This window comes from Clarias gariepinus, chromosome 14, assembly GCF_024256425.1.
Source record: "Clarias gariepinus isolate MV-2021 ecotype Netherlands chromosome 14, CGAR_prim_01v2, whole genome shotgun sequence".
Taxonomy (NCBI): Eukaryota; Metazoa; Chordata; class Actinopteri; order Siluriformes; family Clariidae; genus Clarias; species Clarias gariepinus.
The window spans coordinates 19,292,117-19,314,558 of NC_071113.1; the positions used below are offsets into that span (position 1 = coordinate 19,292,117).

Consider the following 22,442-nt stretch of genomic DNA (forward strand, 5'->3'; position numbering starts at 1 on the left):
TAGTCAATCCTAGATCAGATATATAGCCCATACGTTGTCATGTGACTTAAATGAGACAGAGCTGATCAAAGTCATGTGACTTTTTGCCTCTGCATGTACATTTCACAACAGGTCAATAGCTGCTAAAACAGCTAAAGTGGGGTGTCTGGCTTAATTTCATATTCTTGACTGCTTCAGCGCAACCCCCCCATGCATATCTGTTGGTAAAATTGCATCCATTATTGGTAAGGAACGAATAATCATGCAAATATGATGCGTTTTTATTCTAGATAACGTGAGCGAACACGTATCTATGTGCACATGTTGCCATTTCAAAGGACATAAATGTCGATATAAGAGTCAGATAAAAGTCCCTCATAATTATGAATGTGAACCATCGTGAAATGGAAATTCAATGTAACCAAAATCTGAATTGAACAAAGTGGCTTATGTGAACATGGCCTCAATGGAGCTTTCCTGGTACCAAAGCATTTTTACATATCAGCCAATCAGGTCAGTCTTCAATATATTTCAAAGGTATAGCACCCCTGCATCATACAAACATTAATTTTAACTCATGTGCTTATGTTAATATTAATAGTGATACTTGTATATACAGTGAAGTCCATAAGTCTGAGTCTTTTTCAAACGAAAGATACAAAGTTAGAGTTTAAAAAAATCCAAAACATAAATGTGCAACTCCAACTATTCAAATGTTTAAATAATTTTTTGAGAACTACATAAACGAAAGAAAATTTGAGATACAGACCACGTTAACTTATTTTTTTATTTAAATAAAATATTAGATTTTGCATGAATCTTATTGATTTCTTTAAAGCATATGTTCAGACAATTTGTTGTTAAATCTTATCTAAACGGCACCATCAAACTTTGACAAACGTGGATAATGTCTCTGCTTAAGTGCACGTTGCCGTTAAAGCAAAAGTTTTGATTTTTCATTATTGAAGAAAATATAATTGCCTTTGTTCAATAAACAAAATGTCAAAAAAGCATTTTTCTAGTAGTCTCAGACTTAACCACCTCACTGTATGTGCATTATATTCACACATGAATTTAAGACAGTGTGTTGCCCTCTAAGAACCGTGTCCATTACAAAGAACCAACAACACAAAATAGCTTCACAAGTTATATAAAAAGCAAATATTTTCAATTAAAGCAGTCAAATTGTTTTTTCAATATTAAAACAGAACAGTGCAATACAATATGACAAAAACTGATGAACATCGTCCTTACATACTACTCCTTATGGTGCTACTTTAGAATGAAAGCAGATTTGTTCCCTCACTTTGAACCAAGAACGTCCCATAGCGTGACTGGGTTTTCACACTTGTGAACTCCCCGCCAGTGCTCCAATACGTCCTGCTTGCTGCTCAAAACCTCACTGCACAGGATGCAATTAAAGTGTGACCCTGCTCTAAGTGTCAACCTTTTGACAGGGCCCTCAGAGATGTACTCATCTTTAACTTCTTTCTTCAGTTCTCTTTCTTCCTCTTGGCTCTCTATAACCCCTTGGTGGTGTGAGTGCAGGTGGCACTCGAGCTTGGAGAACGAGAAAAACTCCTCATCACAACTTCCGCAGTGTACCAAGTTGCGCCTCTCGTTGAGTTGCCTCCAATAGTGAGCCGCGTGTTTAACCAGCTCATTCTCAGCTTTACGTCCCTCGTGCATGGCCCCCTCTTTTAGACGGACTTGGACATCTTCACCATGCACATACAACAAGTGTAGCTTCATGTCAGCAAAGGTGGGTGTTATTGCCTGGCAGCGGCCACATTTTATTTGCAACTCTACAGGATCCACAGGCTGCTCTGAAGCTTGGTCCTCAGAATCCATGAACCTAAATAGTACAGGAACAAAAAGTTGAAAGTATACCATTATATCGGCTGACTTTTTTATGCTACAAATGTTCCAACATAACATTCCACAAAGTATGGTGAAAAAAATAAAAATGTTTATGGTGTGCCAAGGTTGGTATAGAACCTATATATTGTATACACCCCTGATCAACCCTGGTCCTCAAGAGCCACAGCCCAGCATGCACTATTTACTACTGATTACCTGGATCAGGGTTCTTCAGTCTATTAGAAGCTAAAGGCAGCATCTTTCAGCTTGTGATTGACTGAACACACCTGATCCAGGTAATCAGCAGTGAGTATTGCAGGGGTAATTGAAAAACATGCAAGACTGGGTTGTAAAAGGACTAAAATTGCCTGCGTAGAGATCTGGCCTCAACCTTGCTAAACACACTGAAATGGCCCCTAGGTCTGCTTATCAGACATAACTACATGCATAAAAATAAAAATATTCCAACAGCCCCATTCCAAAATCTAGTGGAAAACCTTCCCAGAAAAGTAAAGGTTTTTATACCAGCAAAAAGGGGGAATTAAATCTGTAATGAGGTGTTCAAAAAGCACACATGCATTAGATAGTCAGATGTCCATGAACTTTTGGTCACATAATGTATCTACCTTCTTTGGTCATCTGGTGTATTATGTTTTGGGAAAATAAGAAATTGGGTAGAAAATCTGGCCAAATTAATAAATTAAAATATCCTGGAAAATTGTCGTTTCTATACACAGTACAGTGGACCCCCGGAATTGTAAAAAACATAAATTTTGGATTTGATCAAAAAATGAGTATAAATGCCGATTTTCATAGTTTCAACCCTAAATATGTCAACAAATATGCTCCCAAAACACTTTAATTTCATTTCAAACTCAACTTAATAAACTCATATAGTGTACTGTACTGCTATGTCTCTTGCAGTGCTAGGATGTAAAATACGTTGTTACTCCCTATACGATAAAAAATGATGTTACCTCTATATGTACTGTAACTTATGCAATAACGTTTTCTTTGGTATGCACTGTCATTTTCTTTGGCATAAGTAGTGTAAATACAGTAATAATTTACCATCCCAAGCCACATTTTTTTCTCTACACAGTTGCTTTATGTTCCCTAAAATTACAGAAAAATATATACAGTATATATTGTTATGTTAATATTTGTTGCAAAATTTGTAAATTATCTTGTTCTTAATAGTTTGTTTTACATATTGCCATAAAAAAATTTAGGAGGATATTTGCGGTTTCCGTGAAATTGCGTGGGTTTCCACAAGTTAGGTTCTAATGAAGTTAACTGTACTGCATGTAGATATTCTTACCCTTCTTCAGGTGTATTCTCCTCATGTTGACGGATGGATGGCTCCACGGTAAGGATGACCCTGTGCACTTCTCGGAGATGACTGAAGTACACCCCGACATACCCAAACACTTTCTCACAAAACTCACAGCGGAGGCTCTTCCTAGGCCTCCCCTCTGAATGGTGAAGCTTCATGTGTGTGCTTAGACTACCCGAGTGAGCATAGGATTTCCTACACACCGGACACCCATAAGGTCTCAGGTTACTGTTCATATGACTCTGTAAGTGATGCTTGAACTGAAAACACCTACTGCAGGTTGTACATCGGTGGAGGGCATGGCTACCCACATATGCAAACCTTCCAGTTTCAGGCATAGATTGCTCCCTTGGAGTCGGTAGGGACATTAAGCTTGGCTGGACAGTCAGTGTTTTTCCTGAAATCCCCTGGCCCATGACAAGTTTCTGGTCAGGGTTTTTACAGCTTGAGAGAGAAGCTAGAGGTACAAGTTGGGGAACAGTGGTTTTCATTACTAGAATAGGCTTTGGGCGAATGCTGCGATACTTTTTTGAAATATCCACAACCTTGTCTTCTGGCAAACAAGACTGGGTACTAGATGGTGGTTTTTCTGGTATTCTCCTGGAGAAAAATGACAATGATCTTTTCTTTTTGGCCTCAAAAGACATAACGTCCTCCATGCTTTTTCTTTTCCTCCCTCTCTTCTTGCCTGTGGGTTTCTTGCAGTGGATGGTATTTGCACTCCTGGTTCTCTTGTCTGCAACCTTGCCTTTGGTGCCCGGATAAATTTTTGGGCCATTTTGGGACTGAAACGATGAGACCTTCACTGGGGAATGGGTGCTGGCAAGACCTGATGATTGTAAGAGGGAATTCTTCACCTTGGCGTATGGCAGAATGGGGAGTTTGCCTTTGGGGGGAGAGGGTATGATCTGAACAGCTTTGCTGAAGATGGTGGGGGAGAGGACAGTAATAGCACTTCCTGTGGAGGCACCATCTGTCTGGGTTTTTATGGTTTTGCTGTTACTGACAGGAGCAACAAGTGCAGTGGCAGAGGCTCTGGTGGAGTAGCTGAAGTTGTTCAGAGAATCTATGCTTTTTTTAACAGCTTGCTCTGTCTGTGACCCTGTGCAAAGGACAGCATTGTCTGGCAGCAAGATTTCCGATGAAGCAGCAGAGCCCGTCCCAACAATCTGTTCAGATGATGATTCCAGGGTCTCAGGTGAACTGGAAACACCCAAGGCTGTTTTTACTGCAGACTTTGCCTGTGGGTGCTTGGCCATCTTGGCTGAGGTCTGCATCTTACTACTAGTTTTCTCTGAAGCCCTCTGACTTCTGATCGACTGATACCTGGGAATAGGCAATTTTAAGTTCTTTTGGATTTGACTTTGTGGTGATGTCTGAGGCAAGGCCACCAAGGAGAAAGTGCCCTCCTGTCCAGCTACCTGCATGAGTGCATAGTTTTGAGCAGGTACTAAAATGGATTTGGGACTGACTGCTGTAGAAGCCTCTGGAAGGGTGGAGGGTGGTTGGCTGGATATCACTGCAGAGGATGAACCCAATGTTGGAGCTTTAGGTGCAATGGTACGAAATTGAATAGCCTTTGTCTGTGCAATAGGACGGCCATCATCTGTTCAAGAGAACATAAAGGTTTTCATCAAATCATGGTTATGCATGAATTAAATGCATTTTGGTTATTCTTGGCTAAGAATTTAAATAAATAAGTAAATAAATAAATGACTGAAATTTAATCAATGTCATCCCCCACACACAATATTTTGGTGTAATGTAACATCACTATTGTAATGCCCACTGGGCAAATGTACACATAAAAAGGTTTTACATACAAGCTTTTTAAATTAAAGGCTAACTAAGGCCTTTATCTGTATAGTTGTTCCAACTCCCAAAAAGCTGTACGAAGTGTCAAGTCTAAACTTATTGTTGTGAAGCTGAGCTGAGTGTTAGTTAAAAAGATTTAGAGGATGGTTTGGCACCTAATTCTGACAGTGCATACACCCTTGGCACCTTCTCCCGCTCATGTTCTATGAAATACTTGAACTTTATTCAGACCATTGATTCTAGCTCATCTGTGACTCATGCCAGAAATGCGAAGAGAGGAAAAGTCTAATGTGGAGAGCGATGTTGGCACCATGTAGTAGCCAGTAGGTCTTGCACAGTGAAGGAGAGATTGATTAGGGTAACAATATGACATGGCTTAACTAATAGAAAACAGAAAGTGAAAAGTAATTTTTACACTTTAAAGTGATTCTGACCTATTTTGCAATGTATTTAAAACATATGAAACTTTAAAGTGATGATTATAACTGTGGGCATTATTTTGAACAAAAAGGTTTTACGGTTTGATGTAATGCCTGAAATCTATGATTATTAAAAACCCTTGCTTTGGCCTGAGGTTGACATACCTGGTCACTTATACCTAGACCGGATAACACCCAGTGAGAAATGTGATTTGTGCAGCTTTTAGTGAAACCAGCATTGCAAAGACCAATATTGTGATACTGAGATATTACGATATCCAGACCTAATGTAAGAGTAATAGAGGATATGAACAGGAACTTGTCTTAAATTGAAGCTATTCTAAACTTAACAAAAGGGTATTATCTTAGATAACAGGTAATATGTATTTATTTTGATCACAACCAGATACACAATGAGACAGACCAGCTACACAAATCAGCAGAGGAGGGGTGAGGAGTTCAAAGGTGATGGTCTGTTGTTTATGTTAGTGGAGGAGTTATTTCACTCTCTCTGTGCGCGAGTGTGTGTGTGTGCACGCTTGTGTGCCTCAGCCATGCATAAAAAAAAGAATGTGCTGAGAAGGCCAATGGATGGTCATAAGGTCTGGAGAACTTTACCAACTCCCCCACCCTCAGGGCTTGATAACACTTGTGTAACCATTCTTTTACTCTTGTACCAATCAGTCATAACAATAAAACACATGCCTAATATTGTGCAGGTCCCACTTGTGCCACCTAAAGAGCTTTTATGCCTCAGGATGTACTGTGGTATCTGGCACTAAAACGTTTGCAGATTTTTAAAAATTCTGTAAATTTAAAGCCCAATCCCAATTCTACCCCTTACCCCTTCCCCTACCCCTTCCCCTACCCCTCGCCCCTCCCCCTTGTCCCTTGAAACGAAGTGGAAAGGGGAAGGGTTAAAATATTTCCCCTAAGAAATGGGACACCACTACAATACTGTTATACGTCATCATACGTATCCGTTCATTTACATGTACACATACAGTATGGCCGTAAGCAAAACAAACAATGCGTTATCAAAAGCTCGGCAAACTGCCGTGCTACTGAACTTTCATATTTGTTTGTAGCATGTAGTAAAGTGTATATGACATAAAAATATATTTTTGTAATATTGCGCAATCGGCGCTATCCGCTAGCAAACTTTAGCGGTTTTTTTGCAAACGTTTTTTTACAAAACATCACCATAAACACAAACACAAGACTAAAATAATATACATATAATAAAAACTTGTCATAAAAATCCTTATTAATGGCAAAAAATCGTTAAATTTACGGGTCTGCTTGCTCGAGTGAGCGGCCATCTTGAAAATTTCGTTAGCCCTTCGTTTGAAGTGAGGTCCCGAAAAATCTTCGTTTCGAGGGCTATCTGGCCCTTCCCCTTAGCCCTACCCCTCCAACCAAAAGAGAAATGAGACACCCCTACCCCTTCACGTGAACGCGCCAAACGGAGGGGTAGGGCTAAGTGTAGGGGTAAGGGGTAGAATTGGGATTCACCTTAAGAGTTGAGGCACCTCTAAAAGGTTCAACTGGAGTGAAAATTTCCGTTATGTTCCTCAGAACAATTGCAATTAGGGAATACTGTTAAGATGAAGGAGTGTTGTTGGTCTGAAACAATGGTAAGCATAAAGAACATTGGCAGAACGTTGTCCAGAGTCTCAGACTGTGTCCACCGGCTTGCCTTCACCCTGGAACCGTCTCTTCCTCAGGTAAACGATAGACACACACATACATGGCTGTCTACACAATGTAAAAGAAAATGTAATTCATCGGATCAGACCACCTTCTTTAATTGCTCCATTGTCTAGTTCTGATCTCTCTAGCATACCTGGATCACTCACATAGACTCCCTGTTTTGGAGATGCTCTGACCCAATCGTCTAGCCATCGTTAACTAAAAATCTTTACACTTTCACATTTTTTTTGCTTCCAACACGGCAACTTTGAGAACTGCCTGCATGTTGCTGCCCTATTGTAGTGATGGAACAAAAAATGTATTCAGTTGCACATTGTGATTCATTCTTCAGTGACTGCAAAGTATTTTTTTCCCATAATTTATATACATTTACATTTGAGGATGCGGTTCTACCGTAATCCTTTCACACATATGGAATTAGGTAATTAAGTAAAAACACCAACAACACCCACATGGAGGTCTCTTAAAGATCATCCAAGGAATGCAAGACCGAAACTTACCTCTGCTCCAAAGGAGACGTTCATTTAGAATAACCAGGTTCTAAAGGCACCAATTAACAGCACCTCAGATGGTTTAAGTAGCACAGACATCTCAATATCAACTGTTTAGTTGGTAGGAAATTATTGCATATTTAGGATGGCTTCATCATAGTTTTAAAAAGTAAAAATCAGGAAGGACCATGGAATTAGGTGGTGTGTCCAAACGTTTGACTGGCAGTGTGTATATCTCACCTTTTGACAGGTGCCGCTGTCAAATTATTGTTATTCACTTCAACAGACTTGTGTACATGAGAAAGCATCTATAATGTTTGTAATCTTTGTACTCACGCTGTAAGGGTGATTTTAATGGGCTGGACTGTGGCTCCTGGGATTTCATGGCTGCCATCGTCACTATAAACAGAAACAGGACAAGACACCTTAGTATTTTATTTTATTAAAGTGATACCTTAAGTGACAGTTAATAATTTCGTCTATTCGATACAGTCTGTTTGCAGTCTCTTGATGTTTCCCATCTCACATTTATATACACACACACACACACACACACACACACAGCATTTGGTATAAAAAACAGGGGACATTCCAGATGTCATAGGGGTAAAGATAAGCAGGGGTTCAAAGGTAGGGGAGAAAAAAAACAACAAGGAGAGGACAAGAAAAGGGGGAAGCAATAAGAGAGGAGGCATGTGATCTGAGATGACAAAATAGATTTGTGTGTGTGTGTGCGTGCGTGCTCTGGCCTATAGGTGAGGTTCCTGTAGCTGTGTGATAACAGCCTTGGAGTGTTATTGTGTGCATGGGTTTGGGGGTAATATGGTAAGCCGGGGTAGTCCAGCGCCTGCAGCCCTCGAGGGAGAGGGAGGGTGCGAGATGAAAGCAGTTGATGTGCACTAGATAACAGAGATGGACACAACACAATGCATCTGGCTGGAGAGTCTATTCCTAAGAGGAGGAAGTGATCATAAAGACGTTTTCCAATTTTTACTTTATCCAGTAATAATCCTTTCACATGCTTTAAATCATTCCTTTTCCAAAAAATACCATTACGGCAATTTTTGTTTTTTAAATAGCGCATAATTGCATCCAGGTTTCCTGTTCACTGCTGAACTGCATAAATGAACTTGGATTTATTTAGTTATTCTATTTGTACAGAAATGTGCATAGAATAAAGTAGTTAAACTGTGAGATTAGTGTGCACGTGCCCTGTTTCCTCTTACAGCATTACAATGACTCAGGAAGAAAATACGATCAGTCAGCAGATCTGTGCACATACCTCCCCCCTAACACACACACACACACACACACACCCTGTAGTAAATGAAGAAGAAAAAACCCTGTTTAGTTATACCATGTGAGAAAAAATAATTAACACAGTAGTAGGCTCTGCTAGTGTAGCAGTTTACACACACCCAGTTCACACACACACACACACACACACAGTCTCTCTCGCTCTCTGAGTCATTAGCTGTCACCTGAGCCAATCAATGTAAAAGGAAAAATCTATTCCAATTTTGAAACTACAGGCTTGCCTCGGCATGCAGGAGGTGAACTAATCAATAAGTAAATCTCAGAGCATCTGAAAGGAGAGATTAATAGAGGAAAAATATCACTAGTCTGCAAATTCAGGGCGGTTCAGTGTACTGCACGGCCAGCTCTATATATCTGAATGTTACATTCGGCACGGCTAACACTCCGATGCACTGGCAGACTTCCTGTTCCCACAACATTTCCGGATTAAGATTCGACATCAATTCTGTGAAACCCCAGTATTTACCACGTTGTAGAAATATTACCGCACAAACGGGAAATAAAAGATACGCGGCCTTCAGCGAATATGTGTGGGAGATGGATGTATAGTCTAAGAGATGATAACGCACAGAGAGCTTCTTCCTCTAGGCAGTGATTATTTTAAGGTTTCTGGAGAGACGAGCCTCATTTCCTCACTCAGGCCCAACAGGATGCTGTAAATCTAAAGTGTTAAACTCTGACCTATGGAATGCAGTCTCCAAGAGCGATCTGGCAAATGCCACCTATGTGCTGCGGCACAGGACAGGAAGTGAATGCAGCTGTCCAAGTCTCACAGAATATGATGATGTCACAAGTGCTTCCAGATCAACAGTGTGCTTCAAACATTTTAAATGCCTCATGGAGTGGGAGTGGGGTTTAGCCAGATGGTCTGATCGAAAAACAGTATCGACCTGCTTACAATCCAATTCCCATTTCACCATCTTTATTTTCATGGAAAGCTCAATCGCAAAACATTTTTCCTGTAAACTCGCTGTTTTTTTGTTTTGTTTTGTTTTTCCGGTAAGCTGATGGTTCAACGTCAATGGATTGCTTTATGGTCCCAAATGCTTCACGTGTACGGTCGAGGATGTGTGTGCAGAAGGGCGGGGCTATTCACAGACTCACGTGTGTGTGCGAGAGATGGGCGGAGGTGGTGGTTGTATGTCTGGTTATCAATTAACGATTAAATAATTAAGTGGTAACGAGCATCACTGGGTTTCCTACAGGTACTCTGGTTTCCTCCCATAGTCCAAAGACATGCAAATTGCCCATAGTGTGTGAGTGTGAACCCTGCAATAGACTGGCACCACATCCACAGTGTACCCTGGGATTGGATGAGCAATATAAAGAACGAGTGAGAGTGAGTAAATGAGTGCTTTGTAAGGTGTGTGACTGTCAGTTAAGAAATACGTGTAACCATAACGTGCAACCACCACAAAGTACTGGTGATGTAACCAAATCTTAATGCTACCAAAGCCATCATCATATCACTGTTCCAATAGACATTTAAGGTGTGTTCCCTTTAGGGCACCGGGATTGTTTACAAGAACATTTGACCCACATTTCTGCTTCATTTTGATCAGTGAGAACCTAATAGTTTCAAGCTCGGTAATCCTGACTTATAAACCAACTAGATGCAACCTGCCACCTGCTGTATCAGAGGGTGTAAATACACACGCATACCCGCAAACAGAGAGCAGAAATCATGTTGGCGAGCGGGGAAGTGGCAAGGAGGGGCGGTGGAGCAATCGTTCCTGGGCATGGTGCAAATCCATTGTGCCTAATGTGAAAACGCCTTTAAAAACTTGCCGGTTAAAAAGGAAATAAAATCTACTTAAACAAAGTTAATGCCCTTTGAAAGCAGCAATATTAATACAGTGTGTTGTTTAAATAATTACCCATGGGAGTGTTTCTGTTCTTGTGGGTGAAAACGTGTCTAAAATCACATTATGTATAAGACGTCAAAGACACATAGAGCCATGACTGACTCACCTTATTTGTTCATTCATTTTAACATCAACTATTTAGTAATTTGGAAATTAAATGTGACCTACTTTGCAAAATTCACTTTTTAGTCATTTTTAGACTGGAGAGATGTGTGCATGTACAAACAAAAACTTTTTGGCCCTCCATTTCATTTTGGTATCAATTAGATTTTCCCCTACTGTGACCTCATACAGTACGAGAAGATACCCTTCGCGCTACCTTGTTGCCCCGCTCTGCTGTTCTTTGGAGAGCCGTGGCTCAGCAGTAATCCATATGCATAGATGCTGAAACTGTGCATTTGTTGGAGGAGTAAACTAAAGGGAGTCTGAGGTATAAAAATGTACTATAGTGGGGGTATTTTATCTGGAGCATTCACACGAAGTTGGAGCTCTGAGATCTGTGATAACTTGTTAAAGAATCAGTAAAATATGGAACCTTTAATATACAGTCTGGGTTTTTCATATTCTTGTCTCACTTTACATCGTTTCTTCTTCTTTCTTTTTTAAAATGTAGTCATACTTCAGGTGCGTGAGTGGCATCATGTGATACAGAAACTGCCGTCATTAGTCATAACGAATATGAAGTGTGTAAGTGGTGCTTTGTTTAAATAATAATGTCATTTATGCCAAAAGCAAATTTTACCTCATTCCTACAACACAATGAACAATTTAGTTTTGTAGCAGACTAAAATAGCCAAAATATAATAAAACATTTTCTAATTCAAGTTTTGTAGTTGAAATACAGGAGAAATAGCTCATCTTATATAACTAAGGGATTTGGGTTAGGTTTTATTTCTGTACAGCACGCACAAATTGAATATATTGAAGATAAAAATTAAGTGATCGTATTTGCTGTTCTGTGTGTATAAAATGCAAAAGTGCTATGACCTGAAGGACTGAGTGAATCACCTTTCTGAACCTTTAAGTGACCTTTCACAGTGCTATGTGACATTTGTGTTTGTTAAGTGGGTCACACGACAGTGAGCGCTGGTATGGTGCGACATCTAGACTCTCCCCGCTCGCTTCATCTCGACTTCTTTGCCCGAACTGCTGCGTTGCTGCTGCTTTTTCATCTCGTATGCACATTTTAATTTCAGAAAGAATATGAGACGCAACATCAAAGTGTAGGCAGATACCTCTGTACGGTCCTTATTCAGGACAGAGGACTTCAGGGAATCGATTGGGAAGTCGAGCTGCTAATAAAAAATTCCAAGCGAAAGACAGAGAGAGAGATATCTGTACGAGTTTAGTCACTAACAACTCATTTGCAAACACTGACAGAAGCAGAAGGTTCAGGTTATTGAGGCCAGATTAAGTCACTGATGAGAATTATCCAAATTAATCCACTCACAGATTTATCCGCTCTCACAAATGTCAAAGACAGGAAGTCAGGAATGCCAAGAATACTTCTTTCTAACAATAACACTTTGCTAATTAATCAGTAAGATGGGTGATAAAGCATCCAAGGAGGAAGTGCAGACTTTAGTCAAATAATCCAACATCAATACATTTCGAACTAAACACTCACTTTCTTTATAATCTCTCAAGCTTTCCCATCCATCTCACCTTGAGACAGACAGAGAGAGAGAGAGAGAGAGAGGGGCAGACAGGAAAAAAAGAGAAAAAAATGTTTCTGAAGAGTAGAGCTAGAAAAAGAATTAAAACAACCACAAAAAGAAAAAGAGAGGCAGACAAAAAAAAAAGAAGACAAAAGGACTGGGAGAGAAAAAAAGGAAGGAAACAGTAGACAGAAAAAAAAAGACAGACACATATGGATGGACAAAAACTAGACAGAGATAGGAAAGAGACAGACATTAAAAAAATTAAAAAAGAGGGAAATAATTAAATAGATACAAAGAGAAAGACAGAGACAAAGGCAAATATAAACAGTAATAAAGAGAGAAAGAAAAGAGACAGAAGAAAGAGAAAAAGACATAACTGAAAAAGAACAGAGGAAAAGAAAGGAGAAGAAAAGAGAGAAAGAGCAAACGACCGACAGAGAGGGGGGGAGTCAGACAGACCAGACAAAAACTTCAGAGAAAGGGAAGACAGAGATATAGGAAAATGGAAAAAAGTAAAGGGGAAAAAGTAAGAGAGAGACAGACAGAGAATAAGAGAGAAAAATGAAACATGAGTGACAGACATGGAATTTAAGGACGTGTGTGTGTGTGCGTGTGTGTGTAAAACTGAGAGACAGTGCGAGATAGAGAGAGAGGAGTGCTTCACTAATTTGCACGCTGCTCCTCTGTTCATCTCGGAGGAGGTGGAGAATGTGGGAAATGTTGCGTGGCGAGATCAAAGGGAACGCGCGCTCTAATGACCGCGGTAACTAACAGTAGAGCTGATAAATTAAGCCCGGCTCTCTAACAAGGCATTTCTCATCAGCATGAAGAGGTGTTATCAAGATCAGGAGGATCCCCAGCTACAGCTTGAAGACGTATCGATTAAGAGCGTTCATCATTCTCTGCTGCCGTCTCCATCCTTCAAGAATTATCTGCAAATAAATAAGTCGCTAAGCTAGCATGTATTTAAGTGAATGTAAAACGATTAAGATAACAGAGGTTCTGATTGTAAGGGTTTTAGCGGTGTTCGATACGCCGCAGCATCCGCTTTCTGCTGTCCACTGGTCACTACGCGTAATTAATTGTAGCCTGCTGAGCAGAGAAAGACCTTATGTGGTAATGTGCAGCGGGAAACTGTCCACTAGTGTAAAAAAAATATTTACAATGAATGAAATACCTTTTTAAACAGAGTTATTTTTATGCAACATTACATAAAAAACAGATTGTCTTACTTATAAAAAAGAATACATTATGCTCTTAAAAATATATAGCAGAAATATTTAAGTACAATTCGTCAAATTTGCTTGCATTCACCCAGGCTGCATGGTGACGACAGTTAATACTTGACAGATAGTCATTAGTTTATGGAAATAAATGAGATGTGGTTAAGTGGTGGTTATGTTTTGTTTCAGAGTGACGCTTCATGTTACCACTTTTGACTCATGACTCTGAACCCATGATGAGACATCTATTCTGAATTTGACACATGGAGAATAAGCACGTATCCCTCTGCCCAATGTCTTTATGTACACTGTCTGGCCAAAAATGTCACACACTGATAATTCACTTGATCTTTATAATCTTAGATTTTGGCACACGGTGTGGTGGTAAGTTCATATGTGAAAATGATTCCTCATGCTCCCAGAACCACTCCTTCACATTTTGAGTTCTGGAATGCGCCTGTGCCATCAGGGAAGGAAAACGTATTAGAAGTAATAACCTGGTCATTCAGTACATTCAGATCATTAGCTGACTTCATTTTATAGCCACGTAACGATGCTAAGCCTCAAACTGAACAACTGTAGCAACCCCAGATCATAACCCTGCCTCCAGAGGCTTGTACAGTGGGCACTATGCATGATGGGTGCATCACTTCATGAACTCCCCTTCCTACCCTGGAATAGGGTCTCATCCGACCACATGACCTTTCCATTTCTCCAAAGTCCGATCTATATTGAAGCCTTTTATTTCCACTAGTCTCACGCATGGTTTTCTAACAGTAACATGGTTTTTTCTAATGGTAGATTTTTTTAAGGATGCAACTTCAAGTTTTTTTTTTCTGATCATATTTATTCCACAAAGTTGACAATTCACCACTACGTTTTAATAATACACAGGACAGTTCTGAACCCAACTCCCATCATTTCAAATCTCCTTAGTTGTTTTCTTTGCTCCACGCAAGGACGATAATTAGATTCTTCTGAAAAGAAGGACAGGCAGAGTATGAACTTTCAATCCTGACATCTACTCACTTATTAGATAAGAGACAAAACTACACAAGTCTGAAAACTCTGCCCTTTTTGAATGTCTTTAGCTCTGTAGCTAGTCCATAGTCTAATGAGCATCTCCAGGTAAATAATAAATAACAACACATATTTCTGGATGCACTCACAGGACACAGGATCTGCTACAGAAGTCATGATGATTCCTGGTTAGTGTTGGTGGTTAGAGTTTTCACACTTTTAATCTGTTCTGCTATGGTATTTTTTTTATTCTCACGGAGGTCTGCAAGATGACAGGAAGGGTAAACTGTAGATCACGACATGGGTGAAGGCAATAGTCTATTTTTAAAATGAGGTCAATGGCAGGAGTGGGAGTACACATTTCTCCTGAGACTCTAATGCTGCTTTGGGGATGCATCAATCTCTCCGACGCACAGTGACACAAAAAATACAGCTGGATTCTCCATTCTACACACACACACACACACACACACACACACACACACACACTGCTCTACGATACACACCAGCATTCACCAAAAAGTATATTTTACTTGTAATTCTATTATATTTTGGTAACCTTGTAAATTTTTCACATCCTTTAATTCACATTCTTATTACTTTTTTGGAATCTTCCATTTTTAAAATAGGTCACGGGCAGGTGTATAAGCATTTCACTGCGTACCATACTGTGTATGGCTGTGTATGTGACAAATAATTTGAAGTACAATTATTTGAATAACATCACTAATAATAGTAGCAATCCACCTTTATTCAAGTCAAGCTGCTTAATGTTTTATAGTTAAACGCTGAACAGAAAAAACTATTTCCTGATGTGTGCATTTTTATGCTGTATGCTGTATCTAATCCTAAAAAGAAAAAAAAAGTCTGATACAAGCATTATATCCTGCTTTCTAACTGTAGACTCTCATTGAACAGCAGCAAAAAAAAAAAAAATCCCTACAGCTCCAGCAGAACTTATTTCACACAACAAGACGGTTAATGTACATATTATTTACGCTAATATGCAAAAGAAAGCTTACAGTATTTAAAAATGCGCCAAGACATCACAGGCTCTTGAAATAGGAAGACAATTTTTTCTGTTTTCACCAAGTAACTAATTGTGGGAGCATAAAAGGCATGAGAAATAAAGTGCAACATAATTTCAAGGAAAAAGTCTAGATGATGATTTGTAAAAAAAAAAAAAAAGGAAACAAATAAGACAGCACAATGTAAAGCGAACAGGATGTACAGTACAGTTTACTGGAAAGGTCTAAGACATGGAAATAAATGCTGTAGATCAAATAGGCCTGAAATCTATAAAGCCCAGCTCAGAGTAGGGACGGGAATCACCAGCCACCTCCCGATACGACATCATCATGATACCTAGGTGCTAATTCGATTAACAAGTATAGAGATACTGCGATTCTACAAGTATAGAGATTTTATAGATATCCTGATTAGATATTACATTTATTCCCATATTTTGTTAGGATTTTAAAACTTTCAACAACATCAGTTTAACACATCTGTTTTCTCACAGATGCTGGTGAGTTTATTGCTGATTTTTGAGGCTGGTAACTCTAAATGAACGTCTACTCTGCAGCAGAGGTGAGTTTTGGTCTTCATGAGAGGGAGGTTTCATCATGCTGCTTAATAGGTTTTGCAAATGCACTTGACCACACTGATCCTGCAAAAACTATTCAAAAAGCTCACCTTTGTGTCTAAAATAAACAACTGGCTCTTGCTGATGTTGTTACTTAAACACATAATCCCATGTGTGTTATTTTACATCTGGAAGCTGAGTCACAACATCTGGACTTCTGTCTTGTTAGGTACTGTAGATACGATTCACCACTCATGCAATAAGCTTCTTCATGGTCACGTAACAAGGCTTCTCAGACAGGGGAGGATCTTTGACCTTGAAGGAACTTACAGTACCAACAACCCTCAGACTGAAGAAGCTACTTGGTTGAATAGTGAAACGTATCTACCTAACAGGAAAAAAGTCCGGCCGACATGACTCAACTTTCAGATAACCTCATGGCGCTGACTGGGAAGCTTCACAGACGTGTTACGTCATACAAGTATTATTCTAAAGGTAGGAAATAAAGCCATGCGTTATATACAGGGAGGTTTATGTAGCGATCTGATTGTGCAGCAGGCTGGGTCTGCTTTGTGAGTTGACAGAGCACACAGGTCACTCGGGTTAGTATTGAGGTAGATGAAGTCAGACGTGTACATCTGCTTATTCTACACAAGTACATCAAAACAACTAACAAATATGACAATTTTATAAATATGCCAATACAATATAAAACGTTTCCCTGATTTAATCATTTTTGTAAATCTTTAAAAAGGTTTAATGAGTAATTAAATGAGGCTTGTTCCTTATAACATTAAGTTTTTGCACTTAAAATCCCAGGGCAGCATTTAAGCAGCACAAACTAACTTCAAATACAGTACAAGAGTTTTCTTTACAAGAGCATTTACCTTCAAATTAAATTAAAAACTTTTTTACTGAGCAGGACGCATCTCTGTTATGTTATCGTCAATAATTATTGTTTCTTAACAAACAAATTTTATAAAGCAAATAATTAACTCGGGATGATCTTAGAAAAATTAATCTAGACCTGTGTCCTAACTTTTAACTGGTATGGTTCTGCGTGTAATGTATATCTTTGCAGACATTAAACAACGAGGTGTTTAAAATGTATTCCTCAGACAGTTACTCAACTTATTTCAAAAATCATAGGCTTATTATTAAGATCTACTTGTAGATTATTCATAAAGCGTTGCGACATTGTTCTGGTTATAAACAGTGTCTGAGAAACTGAAACACGCTATTCTTAAATAAAGGTTCGTTTTACCTTTGTGTGCCTTTTTTTTATCTTGAACTGGACATAAATTGTTATGAGTAGACGTGGGTGAGTAATTTGCTAATGGGACAGTTTTATTAATACCGAGTTCTAAATGTTAAGCACAGACTAACTTCATGGTGAAGGCTCCTTTACTGAGCTGACAGTAATAATAAATCTCTTTCAAAGGACATTCAATGACATTGGCTTGGATCGTTGCAAACACAAAACCAGCTCCACCATAACAGGTCACCTTCCACATGTTCCGGTTGCTTCTGCTTTTTCTGGAATTACTAACAGGTCGTAGTCATGCTCAGGTCAGTCGTACTGTGCACCTCTGTCGAATAGCAAGCTCTGTATGTCTGTATTAACAAAAAGTCCAATAATAACAGTCCAAAAAACAGTTTTTGTGCAGAATGATTTCATTTAAACTTCCCAGTACAGCATACACTGACCATATAATAACCTTTACTTGTAAAAGTGTGATTCTGGTTGATCTTAATGAAACAGTATTAAGGCTGTGAGGATAGTTATTTGAGTCAAGGCTGATGCTTGTTAAAGTGCCAAAAACACTGAGGGAATGTAGCATTATTAAATCTCTTGATAAAATAACCACCAGGTGTCTTTGTTGTCTTTTGCGAACGCTTGTTTAGGGGCAGACACAAACAAAGCCGACAGGGCTCGGGTAAAATCGCATGCAGCTGTGCCGCGGCTTAAATTAGCCCCGAGCAGCAGGGCGTCAGAGGAGGAGAGCAAAATTACACCCCTCCGCTTACACTCAGGTATTAAACCTAAATTAGAGAGGCACGTTGATGTCATTATGAAACACGTGACCAACCGAGAGGTCTGATATTTTAAGACAAAACTAACACAAATCTTTTCTTTACAGAAGAACACCAAATGAACCCCAAGCACAAGTTCCTAAGCTGACAGAAATAGAGCACGGCTGTGTGATGTGATGCGATGCGATGCGATACAGCAGGCTAATGAAGCAGGTGAGAGTTAACATCTTGAGCACTGAACAGTCCTCATAGTGTGAGAACTCAAAGATGCAGAAGAGATATGCACACGTCTGAATGTTTGATGCAGAGCATTTCTCTGAACTTGTCTTTCATGTCAGTTTCACACAGACTTCAGACTGATGACAGTCGACACATTCCTTTCTGGTTGAAGCTATCATGGTTTCCATTATGTTTCTTCATTATCGTAAAAACCTGGCTCAGGGCTGTACAGTCCTTCCGTTATGTTTTTACACAAACATTTGTTGCCTTATTTTAAGCACCTGACTTTTTAAAACTGTCTAGAACTAGACTCAAATTTGGACTGACACTGAAAATTTTTACTTGATTTGATTCAACAGCACTAATGTTCGTCTGATATTTCTTACAGGTTTCTAATTAAGTATTAAAACCTATTAAAATATTAAATAAATATTGAAATGCTATGTAATTCATGCTGTTTAAATGTCATGTCTCATACAAACAAACAATCTCTTTTTCTGCCAATCATGTCCTCCACACTCCCGTCCAGCAGGTGGTGGCACTGCGTCAACCGTCCATAAGTTTAAAAGAAGAAGGAACACTCAAAAAAAAAAAAAAAATGCAATGTACTGTATTTCTGGAAAATGCCAGTGGTTATGCTTTTTAAGCTGTGGCATATTTCGAAAGAATTCATTAATTTAGACCATTTAATGTGTGTAACTTAACCTAAATAATTTAAATGTGTGAATCGATTCTGGATCGAAATCTGACCCAATGATGCAATTAACTGAATTGACCAACAAAAGATTCATTACATTACATAATCGATTCAATCGCACAATGTCTACTGCTCAGTCAGGATGTGGTCTGTGGTCAGCCCTGATCTTGTGCTGTATTTGATGTACCTAAGGAGTGAAATGTCATTTTTGTCCTCTGTGCCTTAAAGCTACCAATTTTGTACAGAAATAGAGATGCCCTATGTTTGTCTTTTGTTAGCAATAAGTGAACTGATGATCGATATGCATAACACAGTGAAATGATTTCACCACATATCTAGGTTAGGAAGCTGCGGTGAGAGTGCAGCATCAGCCAGGATACGGCGCCCCTGGACAGACAGGGTTAAGGGCCTTGCTCAACGGCTCAACAGCTTTTGCACTGTTTCTGTGTTGATAAAGTGTAACACAACCTGATGTACTGAACCAGGTTTTTTTGTTTGTTTGTTTTTTAAATAATGGCATATCCTTAAGCAGTTTATTCCTCTTATATCACAGCAATTGACCAACAATGTTACCTGCAACGTCTGTTTATAGCTGCTGTAACATAAGCCATGACAGAAAAATAACTAGTTTTACAGTCATTCCTTTCCCAACCTCTCCTATTTACTTGTTAATTAAATGTCAGTGCTTAAAGGAACAGCTTCACCTCAGACCAACACAAAGTGCTGACACAGCAGGCTCCTTCCAAAATTGTTAAACATCTCCTTACAGCAGACTGTAGACAAGAATGAATGGTAAAGCAGTTAACCAGTCAGCACCTTACATTGATCCTCTTTACCTCTGTCCAGATCCACTGAACAGACTTCTCTCTTCCTGAACAATGTGTCTGCTAGTAGTGCTTTGTGAGGTGCCTGATGATTTATGTCTGAACAAAAGGACTTTGCTGCACCTTTTCGTCTCTGAGTGCTACCAGCATATAGCTTTTTTTTGGCTATAGCAGAAACAGAGGTATAAGACAGCCTCAAGGTTCCCCTCAGCACAAGATATCAAAAGCCCCTCTCTGTTTCTCTCTCTCTCACGCACTAACCTTCACCTACTGTACTCTCCCACCAGTTCACTTACAGCTGCTCGCACAACTCCTCTCAGTGACCGACAAAAACTACATTACTACTTAGGGGCTAAAGATCTTATAGCCACTCATAACTCTGGATTATGTCTTTGCATCTAACAAGAACAAACACCATCCAAAATACTATGATAAAAAACTAGGATGTGAACAGATTTTATCTACAGTTTTAGAAATGCTGTATCGTAAAAACTACTTTCAGCAGGAAGTACATAAAACACCCAGGCAAAAAAAGCAAACACTACAACATTTTTTCACTGGGGTTCATCTAGTCTATAGGAATTGGGTCAGAAACATTTTACTAAAGGAGGAAATTCTCTCTGCATATAATGTAATCAATCCTGATACATTAAGAAATGACAGAAAAGTCAGAGGCCATCAATTTGACAATTTGCTATAATCTCAAATTTTTAATAGTTTTTTGCCTGTGTATTTTGGGTCACCCAGCATGTATCCCCAAGGGCAGTAGACAAAACCATCGCACATAATGAGGAAATTGGCTCTTAAGAATCTTCTCTGGAAAGGATGACCAAGAGCTACCTCTGCTGCAGAGGATAAGTTTATTACAATGACCAGCCTCAGAAACAGCCAAAATACAGCACCTTAGATGAGACCTTACATAAATGCTTCTCAGAGTTCAATCAGCAAACACATTTCATCATCCACTGTTCAGAGGAGAACACCTGAGACAGACATTTCACTGTTGCATTGTGGGGGAAAAAATACATAACTTCAGATAAAAAACAAGCAGAACAGACTCGCTTGGCCCAAGAAACACAAGAACTGGACATTAGATCAGTGGAAAACTGTCCTTTGGTCTGATGAGTGCAAATATGCGACTGTTGGTTCTAACAGTCATGCCTTTGTTAGATGTAGCGAGGGTGAACAGACTGTTCCTGGATGTGCTGGTCCCACTGTAAAACATGGAAAAAGAGGTGTGATAGTGTGGGTAGTGTTTTTCTGGTGACACTGTTGGTGACCTAGTCAAAATTGAGGACACACTTAACCAGCATGGCAACTTCAGCATTTTGCTTTAACATGCCATTCCAACTGGCCTGCAGTTAGTAGGACCGTCATCTGTTTTCCAACAGGACATTAACCGTAAATGTACCTCTAGGTTATGTAAAAGACAAGAAATCCAATTGAGATGGTTTGGGATGAGCTGGACCGGTGAAGGAAAAGCAGCCAACAAGTATTCAACACCTCTGCAAACTCATTCAAAATTGTTGAAAAACCTTTCCAGATTCCTTTTTTTTTGTAATCCTTTAAACATCCCTTATTTGAAAGAATCGTTTGCCATCCATCCATCCACCCATCTAATGTATTTACAATATAATAACCAATGTGCCACTGTTATAAGTTTTTATAATTACAAGTTGAATTAATTTAAAAAGAGTTTTTCTCTCTCTCTCACACACACACACACACACACACACACACACAATTACTGACATTAGTGCAGTGACTCAGCCCGCTCTTTACCACATCCATCAGCAGAAAGACACTGCTGTGGGGTTCATTTCTGAAGAGGTACTATTAGATTCCTGGATATCAGAATTTATTATCATCACAAATGAACATGTCAAAGAGAGTTTTGTACCTTTAGTACCTTTTAGCATTAGGCTTTAAAATGTACATTAAATACTACATTCATATTTCCAGCTAAAAGGGAAACACTTGATAGAATTATCCATCAGGTTTCAAAAGTGCAGCTGAAAATGTGCTTTCACTAAAATAGGTGTATACACATTTTTCACTTTAAATATGTTAATATTTAAAAGCACGCTCAACTAGAAAGAAAATGCACAACTAGAAATAAACACTGCGACAGGAAACAACAGTGCGCTCCTTTTCACGATACTGTACACTAATTAGTAGATCACCTGAGCAAACACAAGTCTAATTAGTCAAATCAGATCTAGAAAGGAATTACAGTGTAAACTTCATTAGAGGCTACATTTGAATAATGTCTGTCAAAGCCATTTAAACCTTTGGCTCATTAGTGCATCTTTATTTATTGTTGCATTGTTTTAACTGGCAGCAAATGCAAAATGGGCTTGTAAATAAAAAGCAAACCAAGCCAA

The 22,442-nt window shown here is 39.1% G+C and overlaps 1 protein-coding gene and 1 long non-coding RNA gene across 2 annotated transcripts in view; one reads left to right on the forward strand and one right to left on the reverse strand.

Moving 5' to 3' along the window:
• Positions 1 to 242: 242 nt before the first annotated feature.
• The window catches only part of znf438 (zinc finger protein 438), a 50,685-nt gene continuing 28,485 nt past the window's right edge, over positions 243 to 22,442 (reverse strand). Inside the window, exons 2-4 of the mRNA XM_053511872.1 lie at positions 7,950 to 8,012; positions 3,161 to 4,781; positions 243 to 1,834 (exon numbers count right to left, since the gene is read on the reverse strand). Coding sequence (XP_053367847.1) covers positions 1,282 to 1,834; positions 3,161 to 4,781; positions 7,950 to 8,007 — 2,232 coding nt within the window. The 5' untranslated portion in view covers positions 8,008 to 8,012 and the 3' untranslated portion in view covers positions 243 to 1,281. The remainder of the gene's footprint in view (positions 1,835 to 3,160; positions 4,782 to 7,949; positions 8,013 to 22,442) is intronic.
• On the forward strand, positions 18,203 to 19,655 carry LOC128541454 (uncharacterized). Its single transcript, XR_008365630.1, has 3 exons — positions 18,203 to 18,318; positions 18,426 to 18,531; positions 19,574 to 19,655. It is a non-coding gene; the product is annotated as an uncharacterized LOC128541454 (long non-coding RNA).